Source organism: Narcine bancroftii, chromosome 2, assembly GCF_036971445.1.
Source record: "Narcine bancroftii isolate sNarBan1 chromosome 2, sNarBan1.hap1, whole genome shotgun sequence".
Taxonomy (NCBI): Eukaryota; Metazoa; Chordata; class Chondrichthyes; order Torpediniformes; family Narcinidae; genus Narcine; species Narcine bancroftii.
The window spans coordinates 23,669,819-23,689,000 of NC_091470.1; the positions used below are offsets into that span (position 1 = coordinate 23,669,819).

At 38.6% G+C, this 19,182-nt stretch overlaps 1 protein-coding gene across 1 annotated transcript in view; it reads left to right on the plus strand.

Moving 5' to 3' along the window:
* Positions 1 to 19,182, plus strand: part of LOC138752852 (cation channel sperm-associated auxiliary subunit beta-like) — a 149,028-nt gene that overhangs the window by 117,594 nt on the left and 12,252 nt on the right. Inside the window, exons 29-33 of the mRNA XM_069915474.1 lie at positions 2,979 to 3,179; positions 5,933 to 6,043; positions 6,814 to 6,924; positions 14,641 to 14,782; positions 18,742 to 18,836. Coding sequence (XP_069771575.1) covers positions 2,979 to 3,179; positions 5,933 to 6,043; positions 6,814 to 6,924; positions 14,641 to 14,782; positions 18,742 to 18,836 — 660 coding nt within the window. The remainder of the gene's footprint in view (positions 1 to 2,978; positions 3,180 to 5,932; positions 6,044 to 6,813; positions 6,925 to 14,640; positions 14,783 to 18,741; positions 18,837 to 19,182) is intronic.

Here is a 19,182-nt window from a genome sequence, read left to right on the forward strand (position 1 = left end):
AGAATGGTTGCTACTGTGATCGGGGGAGAGTGGTTGCTACTGTGATCGGGGAGAGAGTGGTTGGTACTGAGATCGGGGGAGAATGGTTGCTACTGAGATTGGGGAGAGAGTGGTTGCTACTGAGATCGGGGGAGAGTGGTTGCTACTGAGATCGGGGAGAGAGTGGTTGCTTCTGTGATCAGGGAGAGAGTGGTTGCTTCTGTGATCGGTGGAGAGAGTAGTTGCTACTGAGATCGGGAGAGAGTGGTTGCTCCTGAGATCGGGGGAGAGTGGTTGCTACTGTGATCGGGGGAGAGTGGTTGCTACTGAGATCGGGGGAGAGTGGTTGCTACTGTGATCGGGGGAGAGTGGTTGCTACTGTGATCGGGGGAGAGTGGTTGCTACTGTGATCGGGGAGAGAGTGGTTGCTACTTCAATTGGGGCGGGGGGTTGCTGCCACAAATGGGAGGGATTGGGGTGCCGTGATTGGGGGGGCAGCGTAGTGTGCTACTACCATGAACGCCGCTCCGGTTCATGACGACGGCTCAATTTGGGATTGCAAGAGGAATGGCTGTCTTCCATATCCATAATCCCCCATGCCACTGGAACCTTCCAGTAATAGGGGAGGAATCTCACATTTGTCAGAATTAAATTCCATTTCCACTCATTGGCCCATCTTCCCAACTGATCTAGATTCGGTTGCAAACTTGGTTATCCTTCTGCAAATTTACTGATCACATTAACTATTTTGCTATCCAAATGGTTAATATAGATAATAAACAACAGTGGAACCAGCACCAATCCCTGTGTCACACCAGAAGCTGCAGGACTCCAATCCGAAAAGCAACCCTCCACTGCTGCCCTCTGACTCCTTCCTACTAAGCCAATTTTTAAAATCTAACTCGCCAGCTTACCTTGGATCCCATGTGATTTAACTTTCCATACAAACCTGCCTTGCCGGTCCTTGAAATAAAACTATATCTAGCATGTCCACCACCCTGCTCCCATCAATCCTCTTCGTCACCTCCTCAAAAACTCGCTTTCAGATTTGTGACATGTGCACAAAGCCATGCTGACTACCTCTGATCAGCCTCTGCCTATCTAAATGCCGATTGATCCGATCTCTCTGAATCCCTTCAGATCCTTAAGGTTGAGAAAGCTGTATGACAGCAAATGTAAATAATTTATCAATGATTGGACAAATACTCTTAATACAGCCTGATATCCACTTTCCAATTGTCTGAATACCACTGATTCGAATTAAATGTGAACAGGCAAATGAGTCCAGAAATTGTAGCTTGCTATAGGCACAGGATGTAGTTATTGAGCTACATACCAAAAGTGACCTAGGAGAAAATTGAACAACAATGGTCTTTTTCCTTAATGTACTGCAGAATGCAGTTTAGATCCAAGGTCGTACCCAGTGGAATCAGGGAGAGACAGCCACCAAGGCTTGAGTGCCATAAGTCTAATTGACCATCAGAGAATTGGGGTCAGTGGTCTGAGGGTAAAAAAAATCAGGACGTTTGCTGATATTATTGAGGTTGAAATTTATTTTGCCTGTAACCGTACCGTTGGGGAAAAATCTTACACTAGAAAAAGCATACCTAGCGAGAACAAAACTACAGTAAAAATCTCTGTTATCCTGAATTAGAGGAACCGGCAGCCTCAAGAAACCAACAAAATAATCGAGGAAATAAGGTAAAAAATACGAAAGTTTAAAATTGGCCCCTCCTAGCAGTTAGTTCACCAAGCACGCAACTGCAATCTTAATCAACTGGAAAATTTCACTATCTAGCATCTACCAATCCCCATAGGTGCCGGATCCTGGGCTGGGGTTTACTATATTATTATTAATAATAATAATAAATGAGAATACAAATTTCTTGAGTGGTGCCAACACACCCCCAAAAATGTAAAAGCACAACGCTGGAGAAACTCAGCTGGTCAAACAGAGTATTTTTTGTGGCAAACATAAAGATACCTAACCAGCATTTCAGGCTTGACCCCTTCATTCAGATACCTTGATGTAGCTGACTAAGTTATAATTCATCACCTTCTCACAGTGGGTTCCCATGCACTGTAGTTCTAAATCTTGTAACTTTGTTTGCTCATTGTTGACTCTCTTGATGATGGAAACATTTCGACTCTACCTTGTCATCGCCCACTTTGGATTTTGTACGTTTCAACAAGATCACCCCTTATTCTTCTAAAATCCAAAGGATTGAGGTCTAATTTCTTTAGTCACTGATTTTAGGACAATCATCTCATGCTAGCTTCCCTTTCAGAAGAACACTAATGATCCAATTAAGGTTTCCAACAGCTTGTGTCTTTTAACAAATTAATACAATTGCAATACATGATTTTCATCATGTTTTGGGGAAAGAATATGACAGGGTGAATTCAAATGGGGAAGCAAAACCAACTTTCATTTCTATTGCAGTTTGGGTCACAAATAATTTGGTAAGGACTTTGAAATAGTCTGGAATAGATGGAAGCCTCATTATCCCCTGCAACTCAGAGTTCTAGCATATCAAGGAGCATGATAAATTTTGAAATAACAGTAGACAGATGGGAGGCTCCTTTACCTCTTGATACTTTCAACTTAGTCCAACTATTGACATCCATAAAGAATTCTAAATTATATTTTCAATTATTTATTTCAGTTCTTGAAGTATAGTCTTTGACCTAGCTTCTAAGCACTTACCCCACACACACTGCTCTGTTTTACGTAAAGCATTTAGTTGGATTTCCTGTCCTTCCTGAATGAGGGAACAAAACATCTTCATGGTGCTTAATGTACAATTGTAAAAATGGTTCAGATGTCCAATTATTTCTATCAAATAGCTGATAGGTTCAGAAGTCTTAACATTATTTGAGTCTTTGCCTAAGAAGGGTGACCTTTACTCATTGCTCGTCAGAAAATATTCAGATGAAGTTACTTATCCACAGGTATTTTCACCAGTTTGTTGAAAAAAATATTTTTTTCACTATTTCAGGGATACACTACAGTGTCCATTTCGATTCCTGAAGCATCGCTCTTGTGTCCGGTAGTTAGTATCCCAGTTATTGTGTATTGCACCTGTCCATTTGGAAAAATGATTCTCTATAAAGAGCCAATGTCAATCAGTTCCAGTGAGTGGTTGAATGGTAATCCAAAAAATCAAAGAACTGAAGCTACTCTTTTGAAGACCTTGCCTGTGAGTAGTATTCAGAAAATTACCTGCTAAAATAGTACTGTAGAAGAATAGTTCATAAAAGTTGCTATCAGAAGAATCTTCATATTGCTCAGAACCTTAAATATGCTGTAATTTACAATAAGCATATTGGCTTGGACATAAAAAATGGTGGTGGTGGAGTGGTGTTATTCTGGCTGGAGATGGATTTTCACAAGGATCTCTGTTGTTTGTGACATTTATAAATGACGTGGATGAAAATTTAGAAATTTGGGTGGAGAAAGAGCAGATGGAGTTAAACTGGATGAGGTGTGGCACTTTGTAAAATCAAATAAGAGGAAAGCACACAGTAAATGGGCATTGATGAACAAAGGGATCTTGGGATCCTTGGATATGGCAACACGAGTATATAGGGTGGTAAAGAAGATGTCTCTATTAGAGAGGACATTGAGTATAAAAGATGGGCAGCTGAATAAAACTTCAGTTCAACTACATTTGAAGTGTTTTTTTTTGTGTATTTCTGTTTATTGCATTCCAAAGGTGATTTGGAGCCCTCGGTAGGGCTTTAAAAATGGTCACCTGGATAAGACACCATGAGCTATAAGGAGAGATTAGACAAAATTGGATTTTTTTTTGAGCTTCAGAAGCTGAAGGATGACTTGAGAGAAGTACCTAAATTATAAAAGGCATCGATAGAATCTTTTTTCCAGGGCATTCATTGAAGGTGAGAGGGGGAAAGTTTAGAGGAGATTTACAAGGCAAGATTATTTTTTACATAGATAGAAGTAGATGTGTGGAGGAAGCAGATACAATAACAACACTTATGAGGCATGGAGACAGGCAAATTAACAAGTGGAGCTGGAGGGATATGCAGCTTGTGTGGACAGGTGGGATTAGTTTAAATTGGCATTTTGGTTGGCTCAGCAATCAGGCTCCCACGCTATATTCAATGTTCTAATGTCAGGATTCAGGGAAATGCCAAAAGTTAGGGGCAGGGTTAGGGAGTTCAGACCAATGGGTATTGTAAGGTTTCAACATTTCAACATCTGAGCCAGTCAGTGGTGGGTATGTGGTAATTGTGCTTGAAGTTGAAAATGGGACTCACCAGAATGAATGCTTAATACAGTTATTGAAACCTAGCAGTGGCCATTAATGTATGTTTCTCAGGATAGCATACGCTAATTTCATCAATAAAGAACTGGTGCAATCCTGGCAGATATACAACAAAAAAAAAAATCATGGTTAAAAGCCCAGGCTGAATGTCTGAATGAGATGTTTGACCCAGAAATAGTTGAAATCCCATTCCGCTCCAGATGCATATTACTAAAAAATTACATTAAAGATTTTCTAGGTGTCTGTCTTTTTCTTGAGTCTGAACAGCACCCTTAGTTGGTTTTTATGTCATTGTGTCTGTCTTTTTCTTGAGTCTGAACAGCACCCTTAGTTGGTTTTTATGTCATTGTGTCTGTCTTTTTCTTGAGTCTGAACAGCACCCTCAGTTGGTTTTTATGTCATTGTGTCTGTCTTTTTCTTGAGTCTGAACAGCACCCTTAGTTGGTTTTTATGTCATTGTGTCTGTCTTTTTCTTGAGTCTGAACAGCACCCTTAGTTGGTTTTTATGTCATTGTGTCTGTCTTTTTCTTGAGTCTGAACAGCACCCTTAGTTGGTTTTTATGTCATTGTGTCTGTCTTTTTCTTGAGTCTGAACAGCACCCTTAGTTGGTTTTTATGTCATTGTGTCTGTCTTTTTCTTGAGTCTGAACAGCACCCTTAGTTGGTTTTTATGTCATTGTGTCTGTCTTTTTCTTGAGTCTGAACAGCACCCTTAGTTGGTTTTTATGTCATTGTGTCTGTCTTTTTCTTGAGTCTGAACAGCACCCTTAGTTGGTTTTTATGTCATTGTGTCTGTCTTTTTCTTGAGTCTGAACAGCACCCTTAGTTGGTTTTTATGTCATTGTGTCTGTCTTTTTCTTGAGTCTGAACAGCACCCTTAGTTGGTTTCTAGATGAAATCGTGCATTTTGGAAAATTGGTCCAAATACTTCATTATTCACACGTTTTTACAGTGTTAGTTGTGTTTCTAGTTGCATAATAAGTTGTGTAGTCCTAGTTTCTCCTTGCCTACATCTGGACAAAAGATCATTCATAATGGTTTATAAAGTTCAAAGGTTCAATTTTTCTGATGTTAATCCGGACATTGCCATTTAATATTATTCTTGAAAGGAAATTGGTCATCTATTCTTAAAATTGCTAAAGTTTGTGTAACAGAGACCAGTTGCAATTTATGGTTTTAGGAAAGGTTATGTTTGTACATGAACTGAGATGAGTTTTTGACATGGCTGAGTTTTGAAAGACTTTCAGATTTTAGTGGATTTTTATTCTTGCTTTTTTTCTAACTGGGAAAGTAAAATCTTTGCCACGAGCTTCAAAAAGAATGTAATCTTGATACATCAGAACTGATGTTTTCAGATGTCATGAAAATAGCACTAATTTAAATACTTCAAAGTGATAATGACTGAATTAGGACATGTAAGGAAGTAGAAGGTGATGAAATTTTACGGTTCGTGGTCAGGAAGAATTTTTGAGACTAGGATCATGGATACATTTAAAATTAAATTAAATATTAGGGTGACCATTCTGGAAAAAAACAAGTTCATACAAAATGAACTTGGGATATATTCTACTTATCCAATATACCAATTCTCAATTTCTATCAAACAAAAATATCAACATGGCAACATGATGGTAGAAGTCCTGCTATTTTTTTGTTTTTAATAGGTGAATTACAGACCACCATCCAAGCTTGGAATCAATGTCCCTATAACTGATAACATCTACAATGCTGATCCCAGTAAACCAAAATTTCGAGACTTTTATAAAAGCTCAAAGGTAGGAACATTATATATAGAAGCGTGATTTTAAAATACGAATTATGAAATCGTACTGAGTGACTCCATTATCTTCTATTTGCCCCTAGACAGCAAATTCTGCACTCATCTCTTCATCCTGGTAAAGTGTCTTGGTAAACCTTTGCTAGGAGCAAGTTCAAGTTCACATACCACCTGACAAAACAGTGTTTCTCTGGACCACAGCACATTTACATACATGCACAATATAGCATATGGCTGTGGTCCTAGAAAATTGAAGAAGATGCTTCTTTCAGCTGTTGCTTTTCACCCCAGCATTGATCCCTCTGACCCTCCCAAGAGGCCTCTCTGATCTTGAGGCATCCATTCATTCAAGAACAACAGTCTGTTGTAGCATGAAGTATTTTATAGTATTGTGATATGTTCCTTTAAGAACTGGGATGACCAATTGAATCTTTTAAGCTCTGTGCTCTGAACTGCAAAGGTCTGTGTCATATTCAAAAGGAATGTTGCGCTTAAACTGAAAATTCTCTTCTGTGAACATTGTAAATGAAATTACAGCATTTAACATGAATTTTCTTTACTGCGCTGGGTCACCCACAATGAAAAAAAAAAGTCTGAAGGAATTTTGCATCTAAATGTTCACATTTTAAGTGATTCAGCATTCGTCTTTAATTTGTAAAATGCTTTTCTGAGGCTTTTTATGTTTCTTGTAAAGAAACATGTTTTCTATTTGATAAAGTGGATTGACTTGAAATTAAAATGCTACATTTAGCCATGAACTAATTACAGGAAACTGGACGCTACAAGCAATGTGCAGGGAAACAGTCAAGCCAGGAATGTGGCTGCACTGAAGCAATGAGGTTATCTTCTTTTATTGAATATTCTGACTGCAGACAAAGGGTAAGATTATTGTCCCCACAGATGGAATAACTTCAGCTACGTTTTGTCATCCAACTTTAAAACAAAAAAAAAATTAGGTTAAAATAATTCACACAATCAAAATATTTAGCTATATCCAAATCATACCTCATTAATTGGTATCTAGTTACCAACACTTTGTTTGCTGATTTAATAACTTTATAATAATTGAAAATCTATGCTGTAATTAATTTTAAGATTGATCAGAATCAAAAGAAGGTTTAATAATTGAGACTTGTCGATTATTGATATTTATTTGGCTAAATATAAACATTTATTATGCAACAATAGCATTTAGCACCACGACAAATATATCTTTATATAAATGGCACTTTGAACCATCAGGGAATGATAAGGAATTCTGGCATATCAAAGCTGTGAACTGTATTCATTGGTGGGTGAAGAATTTCCCAGCAACTTCTTCCATCTTCACTTCTTGCTGATATTCTGTGGTGTTTGTCTTTACTGAGTTATATTAGCTGAGCCAAACTGTTTCCTTCTTTATACTGCCCTTTCTGGTACTACAGTGGTTGAATTTTGCAGCTAAGTGCCTATTATTGTCCTGTTAACTGAAAACCTATTGTACGTCTGTAAAGATCATAAGCTCAAGCAAATGGGTCAACGTTGTGAGTGTATTGGAGGGATAGCTGGACGTTCTGACTGGCATATCTCTGCCTGGAGAATGATAATTCAACACTGCATTTATTTATTGATAGCTTGAATTTTCCAAGGGGAGTGAGTAGAGAATTAAAATGACAAGATCCATAATGTAAGTGTCACACTTGCAAACTAAAAGAAGATATTTAGATGTACAACATTATAACAGGCCTTTCACCCCACCCAATCCCCACCCCCCCCAACATACACCAATTAACCTACAACCCCTGTACTTTATTGAAGGGTGGGAGGAAACTGGAGCACCCAGAAGAAACCTGCAGAGACACAGGGGAACATGCAAACTTCAGACAGAAAGTAATATTCTGAAAACTAACTATCCAGTCTGTGTTTGGTTTTCTCAGTGCAGAGGAGACTTATATGTGACTGCTGGATATTGTTTTTTTTTATTTTTTAAATTTTTTATTTTTCACACCATAAACCACATTAACCATGATACACACTTTTTCCTTTTCAAACATATACAGTGCCATTTTCTCCCCCCACCCCTCCTCCCATCCCACCCTCCCTACCTGCCCCCTCCCGTCCATTTAAAGTACAAAATCTAGGATACATTAAACCAGTCAAACAATGTTGTCATTCAATAAAAATACACAAGAAATTCCACTGAGTCAATTCTTTTCATTTCCTTCTCCTTCCGTTAATTTAGGTAGTGAATGTTCCCGGTAGGTTTTCGCTATTGTGTTTCATGTAAGGCTCCCATATTTGTTCGACTATGTCAATATTATTTCTTAAACTATGTTATTTTTTCTAATGGAATACATTTATTCATTTCTATATACCATTATTGTATTTTCAAATTATCTTCCAATTTCCAGGTTGACATAATACATTTTTTTGCTACGGCTAGAGCTATCTTAACAAATCTTTTTTGTGCATCCTCCAAATCAATTCCAAATTCTTTGTTTTTTATGTTACTTAGGAGGAAGATCTCTGGATTCTTTGGTATATTGTTTTCTGTAATTTTATTTAATATCCGATTTAGATCTTCCCAAAATTTGTCTACATTCTCACATGTCCAGATTGCATGAATTGTTGTTCCCATTTCTTTTTTACATCGAAAACATCTATCAGATACTGTTGGGTCCCATTTATTTAACTTTTGAGGTGTAATGTATAGCCTGTGTATCCAGTTATATTGTATCATACGTAACCTCGTATTTATTGTATTTCTCATCGTTCTAGAGCATAACTTCTCCCATGTTTCCTTTTTTATCTTTATATTTAAATCTTGTTCCCATTTTTGTTTAGTTTTACCATTTGTTTCCTCATTCTCCTTTTCTTGCAGTTTAATATACATATTTGTTATAAATCTTTTGATTATCATTGTATCTGTAATCACATATTCAAAGTTACTTCCCTCTGGCAAACTCAGACTGCTTCCTAATTTGTCCTTCAAGTAGGATCTCAATTGGTAATATGCCAGCGCTGTATCTTGAGTTATAATGTATTTATCTTTCATTTGTTCAAAGGATAATAATTTTCTATTCTTTTGATCCCTTTTTTCTCCCATTCTCTAAAGGAAAGGTTATCTATTGTAAAAGGGAGTAACTTGTTTTGCGTCAATATTAGTTTTGGTAATTGATAATTTGTTTTATTTCTTTCTACATGAATCTTCTTCCAAATATTGAGGAGATGATGTAATACTGGAGAAGTTCTATGTTGTACCAATTTTTCATCCCATTTATATAATATGTGTTCAGGTATCTTTTCCCCTATTTTATCTAATTCTAATCTGGTCCAATCTGGCTTTTCCCTTGTTTGATAAAAATCTGATAGGTATCTTAATTGTGCGGCTCTATAATAATTTTTAAAGTTTGGCAGTTGTAAGCCTCCTTGTTTATACCATTCTGTTAATTTATCTAGTGCTATCCTCGGTTTCCCCCCTTTCCATAAAAATTTCCTTATTATTTTCTTTAACTCCTTGAAGAATTTCTCTGTCAGTTGTATTGGCAATGCCTGAAATAGGTATAATATCCTTGGAAAAATGTTCATTTTATTACAGTTTATCTTTCCTATTAGTGTTAGTGGTAAATCTTTCCAATGCTCTAAATCGTCCTGTAATTTTTTCATTTGTGGATAATAATTGAGTTTATATAGTTGGCCGAGATTTTTATTTATTTGTACACCTAGGTATCTTATTGCTTGCATTTGCCATCTAAATGGTGATTCCTTCTTAAATTTTGAGAAATCCACATTATTCATAGGCATTGCTTCACTTTTATTTACGTTGATCTTGTAACCCGACACTTCTCCATATTCCTTCAATTTCTTATATAATTCTTTTATTGATAGTTCTGGTTCTGTTAAGTATACTATAACATCATCCGCAAATAAACTGATTTTATATTCCTTGTCTTTTATTTTTATCTCTTTTATATTATTATCTGTTCTTATCAATTCTGCTAGTGGTTCTATAGCTAACGCGAACATTAAAGGTCATAGTGGGCATCCCTGCCGTGTTGACCTGCTTACGTTAAATTGCTTTGATACATATCCATTTACTGTCACTTTCGCCAATGGTCCCTTATATAATGCTTTAATCCAATTAATATACTTCTCCGGTAAACTGAATTTTTGCAATACTTTGAACAAATAATTCCATTCTACTCTGTCAAAGGCCTTCTCTGCGTCTAAAGCAACTGCTACTGTTGGCGCTTTATTCCCTTCTACTGCATGAATTAAGTTAATAAATTTACAAATATTGTCTGTTGTGCGTCTTTTTTTGATAAATCCAGTTTGGTCTAGATTTACCATTTTCGGTACATACTCTGCTAATCTGTTTGCTAATAGTTTAGCTATTATTTTATAATCTGTGTTAAGTAAAGATATTGGTCTATATGACGCTGGTGTGAGTGGATCTTTCCCTTGCTTTAGTATTACTGTAATTATTGCTGTTTTACATGAATCTGGTAAGCTTTGTGTTTTATCAATCTGGTTAATTACTTCCAGGAGGGGCGGAATTAATAAATCTTTAAATGTTTTATAGAATTCTATTTGGAATCCATCCTCTCCTGGTGTCTTATTATTTGGTAATTTTTTTATTATCTCTTGTATTTCTACTATTCCAAATGGCTCTGTTAATTTATTTTGTTCCTCTATTTGTAGTTTTGGTAGTTCAATTTTAGTTAGAAATTCATCTATTTTCCCTTCTTTACCTTCGTTTTCAGTTCGGTATAATTGTTCATAGAATTCTCTAAAGTTTTCCTTGATCTCTTTTGGATTATATGTAATTTGTTTGTCTTTTTACCTTGATGCTAATACCATTTTCTTAGCTTGTTCTGTCTTAAGCTGCCATGCTAGAATTTTGTGCGTTTTTTCACCTAGTTCATAATATTTCTGTTTTGTCTTCATTATATTCTTCTCCACCTTATATGTTTGTAGTGTTGCATATTTTATTTTTTTATCTGCCAATTCTCTTCTTTTAGTTGTATCTTCCTTCATTGCTAATTCTTTTTCTATATTTACTATTTCCCTTTCCAACTGCTCTGTTTCCTGATTATAGTCCTTTTTCATCTTGGTTACATAACTTATTATTTGCCCTCTAATGAACGCGTTCATTGCATCCCATAGTATAAACTTATCTTTCACTGATTTCATATTTATTTCAAAATACATTTTAATTTGTCTTTCAATAAATTCTCTAAAATCCTGCCTTTTAAGTAACATGGGGTTTAATCTCCATCTATACATTCTTGGAGGGATGTCCTCTAGCTTTACTGTCAATATTAAGGGTGAATGGTCCGATAGTATTCTAGCTTTATATTCTGTTTTTCTTACTCTATCTTGCATACGAGCTGATAACAAAAATAGGTCTATTCTTGAGTATGTTTTATGTCTAGCCGAGTAATATGAATATTCCTTTTCCTTTGGGTTTTGTTTCCTCCATATATCCAAAAGTTGCATTTCTTCCATCAATTTAATTATAAATTTGGTTACTTTGTTCTTTCTGTTAATTTTTATCCCAGTTTTGTCCATATTTAAATCCAAATTCAGGTTGAAATCCCCTCCTATTAATATGTTCCCTTGCGTATCTGCTATCTTCAAAAAAATATCTTGCATAAACTTTTGATCTTCTTCGTTAGGTGAATATACATTGAGTAGATTCCAAAACTCCGAATATATCTGACATTTTATCATTACATATCTCCCTGCTGGATCTTTTATTTCCTCTTCTATTTTAAATGGCACATTTTTACTAATTAATATAGCTACTCCTCTTGCTTTTGAATTATACGATGCTGCTGTTACGTGTCCTACCCAATCTCTCTTTAATTTCTTGTGCTCCAATTCAGTTAAGTGTGTTTCTTGCACAAATGCTATATCATTTTTTTCTTTTTTCAGTAAATTTAGCAGTTTCTTCCTTTTAATTTGGTTATGTATTCCGTTAATATTTAAAGTCATATAGTTCAGCGTAGCCATTTTATACTTTGTTTATCTTCCCTTTCCGTTTCTCCATCATTACCTTCCCTTCTTATCCATTTCTGCTTTCTTGTTTTGAACACTTTATAAGACAACATTTCTAAAACATCAAACATTTTCCTTATTCTCCTATTTAAAACTTCTTTAGCCCCAATCTCCCCTTCCCCTCCTGAGTTGTCCTTTATCCCTTGTTGGACAACCACATCTCCCCTCTCCATTTGGATTTGCGAATTCACTCGCAAACGTCAGCTGATTTTGCAGTGACCGTAACTCCTCCCCACCCAGTCCCCCCCAGAAAAGATTTCAATTTTCATATGTAACAAAGGTCACTCTTTTAATTCCCTCCTTATTCCCTCTATTCCATTTCCTTCCCTTATTAATTCTTGTCTATACTCTATATATTTTCCTCTAAATACGGATACATTCATGTATGCACACTATATATATATACACACATATACCTCTTTACCCACATACATATAGATCGTGGTCATTTTTACTCTTATTACATGTCTTCATCTCTCTGCTTGTTTTGTAGTTGTTCTGCAAATTTCCTTGCTTCCTCTGGATCCGAGAATAGTCTTTTTCCATAAGATCGTTTTCGCTGTATTGAACTCCTTCCTCTTCTTCAGGAGTTCAAAACTTATGTGTCTTTTTAGTTCACAGTCTTTTGTACTCTCGTTACACGTCTTCATCTCTCAGTCTATTTTGTAATTGTTCTGCAAATTTTCGTGCTTCCTCTGGATCCGAGAATAGTCTATTTTGCTGTCCTGGAATAAATATTTTCAATACCGCTGGATGCTTTAGTATATATTTATACCCTTTCTTCCATAAAATCGCCTTTGCTGTATTGAACTCCTTTCTCTTCTTCAGGAGTTCAAAACTTATATCTGGATAAATAAAGATTTTTCGCCCTTTGTACTCTAGTGGCTTGTTGTCCTCTCTTACTTTCTCCATTGTTTTCTCCAGTACCTTTTCTCTTGTAGTATATCTTAGGAATTTTACTAAAATAGATCTTGGCTTTTGTTGTGGTTGTGGTTTAAAGGCCAATGCTCTATGTGCCCTTTCTATTTCCATTTCTTGCTGTAGTTCTGGACATCCTAAGATCCTGGGGATCCAATCTTTTATAAACTCTCTCATATTCTTGCCTTCTTCATCTTCCTTAAGGCCCACTATCTTTATGTTATTTCTTCTGTTATAATTTTCCATTATATCTATTTTCTGAGCTAACAGCTCTTGTGTCTCTTTAACTTTTTTATTAGATTCCTCTAATTTCTTTTTTAAGTCCTCTACCTCCATTTCTACTGCTGCTTCTCGTTCTTCCACCTTGTCCATTCTTTTTCCCATTTCTGTTAAGGTCATATCTATTTTATTCATTTTCTCTTCTGTATTGTTTATTCTTCTTCTTAAATCATTAAATTCTTGCGCTTGCCATTCTTTAAATGACTCCATGTATTCTTTAATAAGAGAAAGTATATCCATTGTCTTGCCTTTCCCTTCTTCTTCTATTTCACTGTACTCTTCCTCTTCTTCTTCCTCTGGGTTGGCCATCTGTTGTTTCTTTGTTGTCCTTTTCTTCTCTTCTTTCTTGTTTTCGTTGTCTTCTATGTTCTCCTCTTGCTGCAAGTGTTCTGCAGCTGTCATTGCTGGCTGTGGAGATCGACTCCCCAGCTGGTCGCCCCTCCCGTCGGTGTGTTTTTTTGCATGCGCGGTTGCGCACTTTTACTCGGCTCAGCGAGCCATTTTTGTAGTCCACTTTCTACCGACCTGAAGGAGCGGGTTTCTCTCTCCACCGCGGGCCTCTTCGAACAGGTAAAGCCTTCTCCTTCTTCTTCCGTTGTCTTCTCTTCCTCTCTTCTTACCGTTTGTTTCGATTTTTCTTTTTTCGTCGCCATCTTCTTTCCACCTTTATACTCACTTTACTTTAATTTTTATTTTTGTGCCTTTGTGTTTTCCTTTATTTTTTTCGACTTTTCTGGAGAGGGCTGGAGTTCACCGTCCGGCCACTACTCCATCACGTGACTTCCCCCTGCTGGATATTGTTTAATGCCACAAAATTTATATTTTCCACTGTAAAGAGTATTTGGGCCCCTGAATGATGGAAATGGAGGAGGTGAAACAAACATATATGATATTTTCTGCAGTTGCAAGGGAAGACATCATGGGCAGGTGTGCTGGAATTCATGGAAAAATGGACTGAGGAACCAATCCCTTTGCAAAGCTGAAAAGGGAAAAGTGAATCTGAATTTGGTGATGGGATTGTACTAAATGTAATCTTGGCTCTTCTGGGGAAGAGCAAGAATGAGAGGAAATATGAAGGAGAGTCTGGGGTAGACTACCTCACACTAATAATTATTGAGTATAAATTCAATAAAAATGGTTTCCATTCTGGATTCATTTTCATGAGAATTATGTGTTACACCTTCATTCTGTGAATTGCTTATTCTAATTTTAGTAATCTTTCATTTTGAAAATTATGAAACCTATCTTCCATTTTACAAATCATACCAATTAATATAATCTTGCCAAGTCGATAAGATTTTTTCTTGGCTAATTGCAGTAACACAGTTTTGAGTAATGGCACCATCTCTGTTTCTAAAGGTTTTTCGAGTGTTATATCCAGCCTCTGATCTAGGCATCTCTCTTATGCTGAGGAAATCAAAAGAACAAGATCAGATTTTGTCTTCTCCTTTCTTTGTTACCATCAAGGAACTGAACAACCGGACTAGCTGGAGAGCGACTAGTAAGTGAAATGTATCAGACACCACCAAATGAAATTCCGACACATATACAGGAAATGAAAAAAAATACACAGCAGAGCCTGGAGATCTGAAATAAAAATCGGAAATACTTCAAAATCTTAGCAGGTCAGGTAGCACCTGTGTAAAGACAAACACAGTGAAGGTTTCAGGTCTGATGAAGGGTCTCTTCCCAACCTCACACAAACTTCAAATCATTTGTTTCAATTTCCGATCCCACACAATACTGATAGTTGAAATAGCATACTGAAATTAACAATAGTGGACCAAGATAGTTATTCACATCATGTCGTATCAAACTAAATGAAATACACTGGAATCTTGATATTTAACTGACATATACCCATCTGTTCTCGACAATGCTACGACTCCCTCCCAGAAATTAAGTAGAAATGCAGAAAAGGATATTGTATTCTGCCAAAATGTCTCTTTATTGTGTTTTGCTCGGCATTGTTTCAACATTGTGCCTACAGTGTGCACCAAATGACAATGTGGCCACAGCTGTAGACCTGGGAGGAGTTGGAGATGGAAATGGGCCTTGCAGTTCTCCTCCTCTTGGTCCTCCAGACTGGTCATTATGTGCTCAGCCCTGTACAGGTAAAGCCAGTGATATTTTAACTTTGGAGAACCCATCAAGATCTGTGTTCAAAATGGTGGCACCCATGAGGGCTGTGGGCTCCCGAGGAGCAGTGAACTGATAGGCTCTATCAATAACTCCAAAGCCGTGGAGTGAGGAACAATAGGCTTTAGTATACTTTGGACCACAACCCCCACTGGTGACTTGCTCCCTGGTAACTCCTCCCCTTGTGACCCTGAAATAAAGGACGACCTCCCTCTCCCCGTCTTCAGTCAAGCACTTGGAATCGGGCCAGCTACGTCTAAAGTATAAAAAACCTATCGTTCCTCACTCTATGGCTTTGGAGTTAGTGATGGACCCTATCAATTTATTATACTTTAAATTTTCCACACAGGATGGACAAACTACTGTGACCCAACAGACTCCACCTCAACCAACAGACACCCGGAGCCCCAGAGCTGTATGAGCAGTGGATCAAGTGCCTTACAGACTTCCAGGAAGCTTCTGAGGACCTCGTGAACTTTGACGAGAAGAAACTCAAGATACTGCGAGCCAGGGTCGGCTGCCGTGGGTATTTGGCAATCAGCGGGTGCACGACTTACTCTGCAGTCATGACCGAGCTCTGCAACGAAGTCTACTCACGGTACCTCCTGGCCTCGAGAAAACAGCAACCCAGTGAGACTCTGGACAATTTCTTTTGGGCACTGCATGATCTGGGGTGAGAATGCAAAGGCAATATCCCTGCCCCAGTATCGGTGGACCAGTATGTGGAAGAGATGATCCGGAATGCCTGCGTGGCTGGGGTGAGGTCCAATTACATCCACCAGCGACTGCTAGAGGAAGACAGGCTGCCATTGTAGAGAGCCCTCCAGCTCACTAAGACTTTAGATTCAGCCACCGCAACACTGAATCCATCACTGCAGGCTGTGGGCGCATCACAGACTGCCTCTGTAGAGGGAGGCCCCGACCTCACTCGCCACAGCTGAGCACCCTAAGCGCTACTTCTGTAGCCAACAGAAGCACCCCTGGCGACGCAGTCCGGTGAGAGAAGCCACCTGCTCGGGATGCAGGATGAAATGACACTACAAGAGAGAGTATAAGTTGAAGCCTTCCCTACTGAGCAGTGTTGTGTTCACCCCCAGGGGTTGGCCATCGAGGGTTCATAAGTCTGACTCGTTGGTCTAAGAGGTGCAACTCCTGCACGCCAACCCTCAATTTGCCTACGTGGTGTACCTGAATGGCCATGAGGACATGGTCCCTGTCCAGGACCTGGCAAATCCTGGAGACCCCTGCCCATTCCCCAGCAATTTCAACCCAGGTCCTACCTACACCCATACTGCCCCCGTTAGGGGCTCCCACCCACCAAACCATAGACCTCGGTCCCTCCTCCAGCTGTTCCGACCACCATGACTGCCCCACTTTCAACCAAGCCTCACCTCCATCGGAGCCAGCCCTCCCTCCCTTGCCTCAGGACACTCAACTGGGAATGGAGCCGACCATTATACCACTGGTGGAACTGCGCCAGTCACAGAGGCAAAGGAGACCACCCGACTGGTGAGGTTTTAGCTCTATCAATGACTGAGGAACAATAGGTTTTATTATACTTTAGACTTGTAGCTGGCCCAATTCCAAGTGCTCAACTGAGGACAGGGAGAGGGAGATCGACCTCTATTCTAGGGTCACAAGGGGTGGAGTCACCAGTGGGGGACAGGCCAGCTATCCACTGGCAGTTACATATTTGTATCATCACATGGACCAGCATAGGGTACCAGAGCAAGAGGCCCGCCCCATACGTGCAGAGAAGGAGAAGCCTAGGAGAAAACCCTTCAGGGTAGGAGACCTAAGCACTAGACCAGCAAGGGGCTTAGCAGCTAAGGATTCATTATAGGCTGCTGAAGACCAGTTAATGGAACCTTGCTATCAGGTCCAGGATTCCTGATAGTGCACATAAAAACAGGGCTCCTGAAGGACCTCGGACATATACAGCTTCCTAACTGTATCAGGGCTTCAAACCTGGGGCTGAGGAAGGTGGTGACGAATGCCTGGTTCAGGTTCACCCCTGGAACAGACAGACGGCCATGTAGTTATGGAGATTATGGGAGCACAGGAGGCAGAGGCATTGGAGGAGGTGGCAGGATTCGTGGACATTCGATATTTCTGAAGGGACACTTGGTTCTCTTTCTTTTCGCGGTAGGGGAGCTGGACTAGTGGTGCTTCCTTGGTCACAACTTACTCTGCAGTCATGACCGAGCTCTGCAACGAAGTCTACTCACGGTACCTCCTGGCTTCGAGAAAACAGCAACCCAGTGAGACTCTGGACAATTTCTTTTGGGCACTGCATGATCTGGGGTGAGAATGCAAAGAGATGATCCGGAATGCCTGCATGGCTGGGGTGAGGTCCAATTACATCCACCAGCGACTGCTAGAGGAAGACAGGCTGCCATTGTAGAGAGCCCTCCAGCTCACTAAGACTTTAGATTCAGCCACCGCAACACTGAATCCATCACTGCAGGCTGTGGGCGCATCACAGACTGCCTCTGTAGAGGGAGGCCCCGACCTCACTCGCCACAGCTGAGCACCCTAAGCGCTACTTCTGTAGCCAACAGAAGCACCTCTGGCGACTTTACGGAGGCAAACAAAAATTTTTAAAAATTGCCTATGGAACCTTAAACCTTGAGAAAATGGATGCATACAAAAAGTAGTGGAACTTTAATCCAGAGCAAGCAAAGCATTTTTAATCAATCCATGAGCTATCTGCTTGAATTGTGAATGTAATTGACTGCTGAGGAAAGTATTAAGGATGTTTGTACAAAAATGAATGTTTTCAAATGAATCACCCTTAATTGTGATTAAGGAGAACTCAAATTTCACAACATCGAAAATTTTTCATAGCAGAGAAGTCAGTCCCGGTTGCTCAGACGTTATGGGATATGGAAGAGGTAACATTGATCTTTCTGGAACAAAGAATGACTTAAATGGAATAACCCAGTGGTACTCAACCTTTTTTTTCCCCGCTCACATGACACCTGAAGTAATCCCTTACTAACCACAGAGCACGCACAAAATGGGAAAACCAAAGGGAAAACCAAGAACTCTATTCACCCAAACATGAAGTTGGAATGGAGGTTAAAAAACTGCCTTTCCTTTTGATTCATGAGGTCAGTTGCAGAGGTGTAATACAGAAGGTAACACAGATGTCCAATGAAAAGTAATATGGACTATTGAGTACTACTCTGTTTGGCAAAAGTAGTGGAAATAATCACATAAATCAAAGTCACTTTGAATGCAGTTTTATATCTGGAAAGAAATGTGAACTAAAACAAATCTTGAGAATTATCTGATGAGATTTCTTTTGTTTTTGCCTAGGTACTATTTTTAATCCAAGTTTTTCTAAATTAAGACAATTCTTTGAAAAAAATCTCACCATTTACAACCCACAAGAACTTGTCATTAGCTTATTTGTAAGTAATAATTTTGATTATACATCATCGAAACATCTTCATATTAGAAATAGAATTTCAATGTTCAAACCCTTCAGAAATAATTATTTCTGAAACTGGTTTCTTTCAACATTCTTTTTGTTTTATCATTTCTACATCTTATAGGATGTGAGTATTAGCAGCCAAAGCCAGAAATTCTTGTTTGCCATTAATCACCCTTGAGAAAATGTCATAACAGAATTTGCACTTAGGTGATCTGGCTAGTGATAGATTGGATAAAAACTTTCAGACAGTCCTACAAATGCTTCCAAACTACACCCCGACTATAAGTGGGATGGGTCAAAGATGCACCAAAATCCCGGCATTA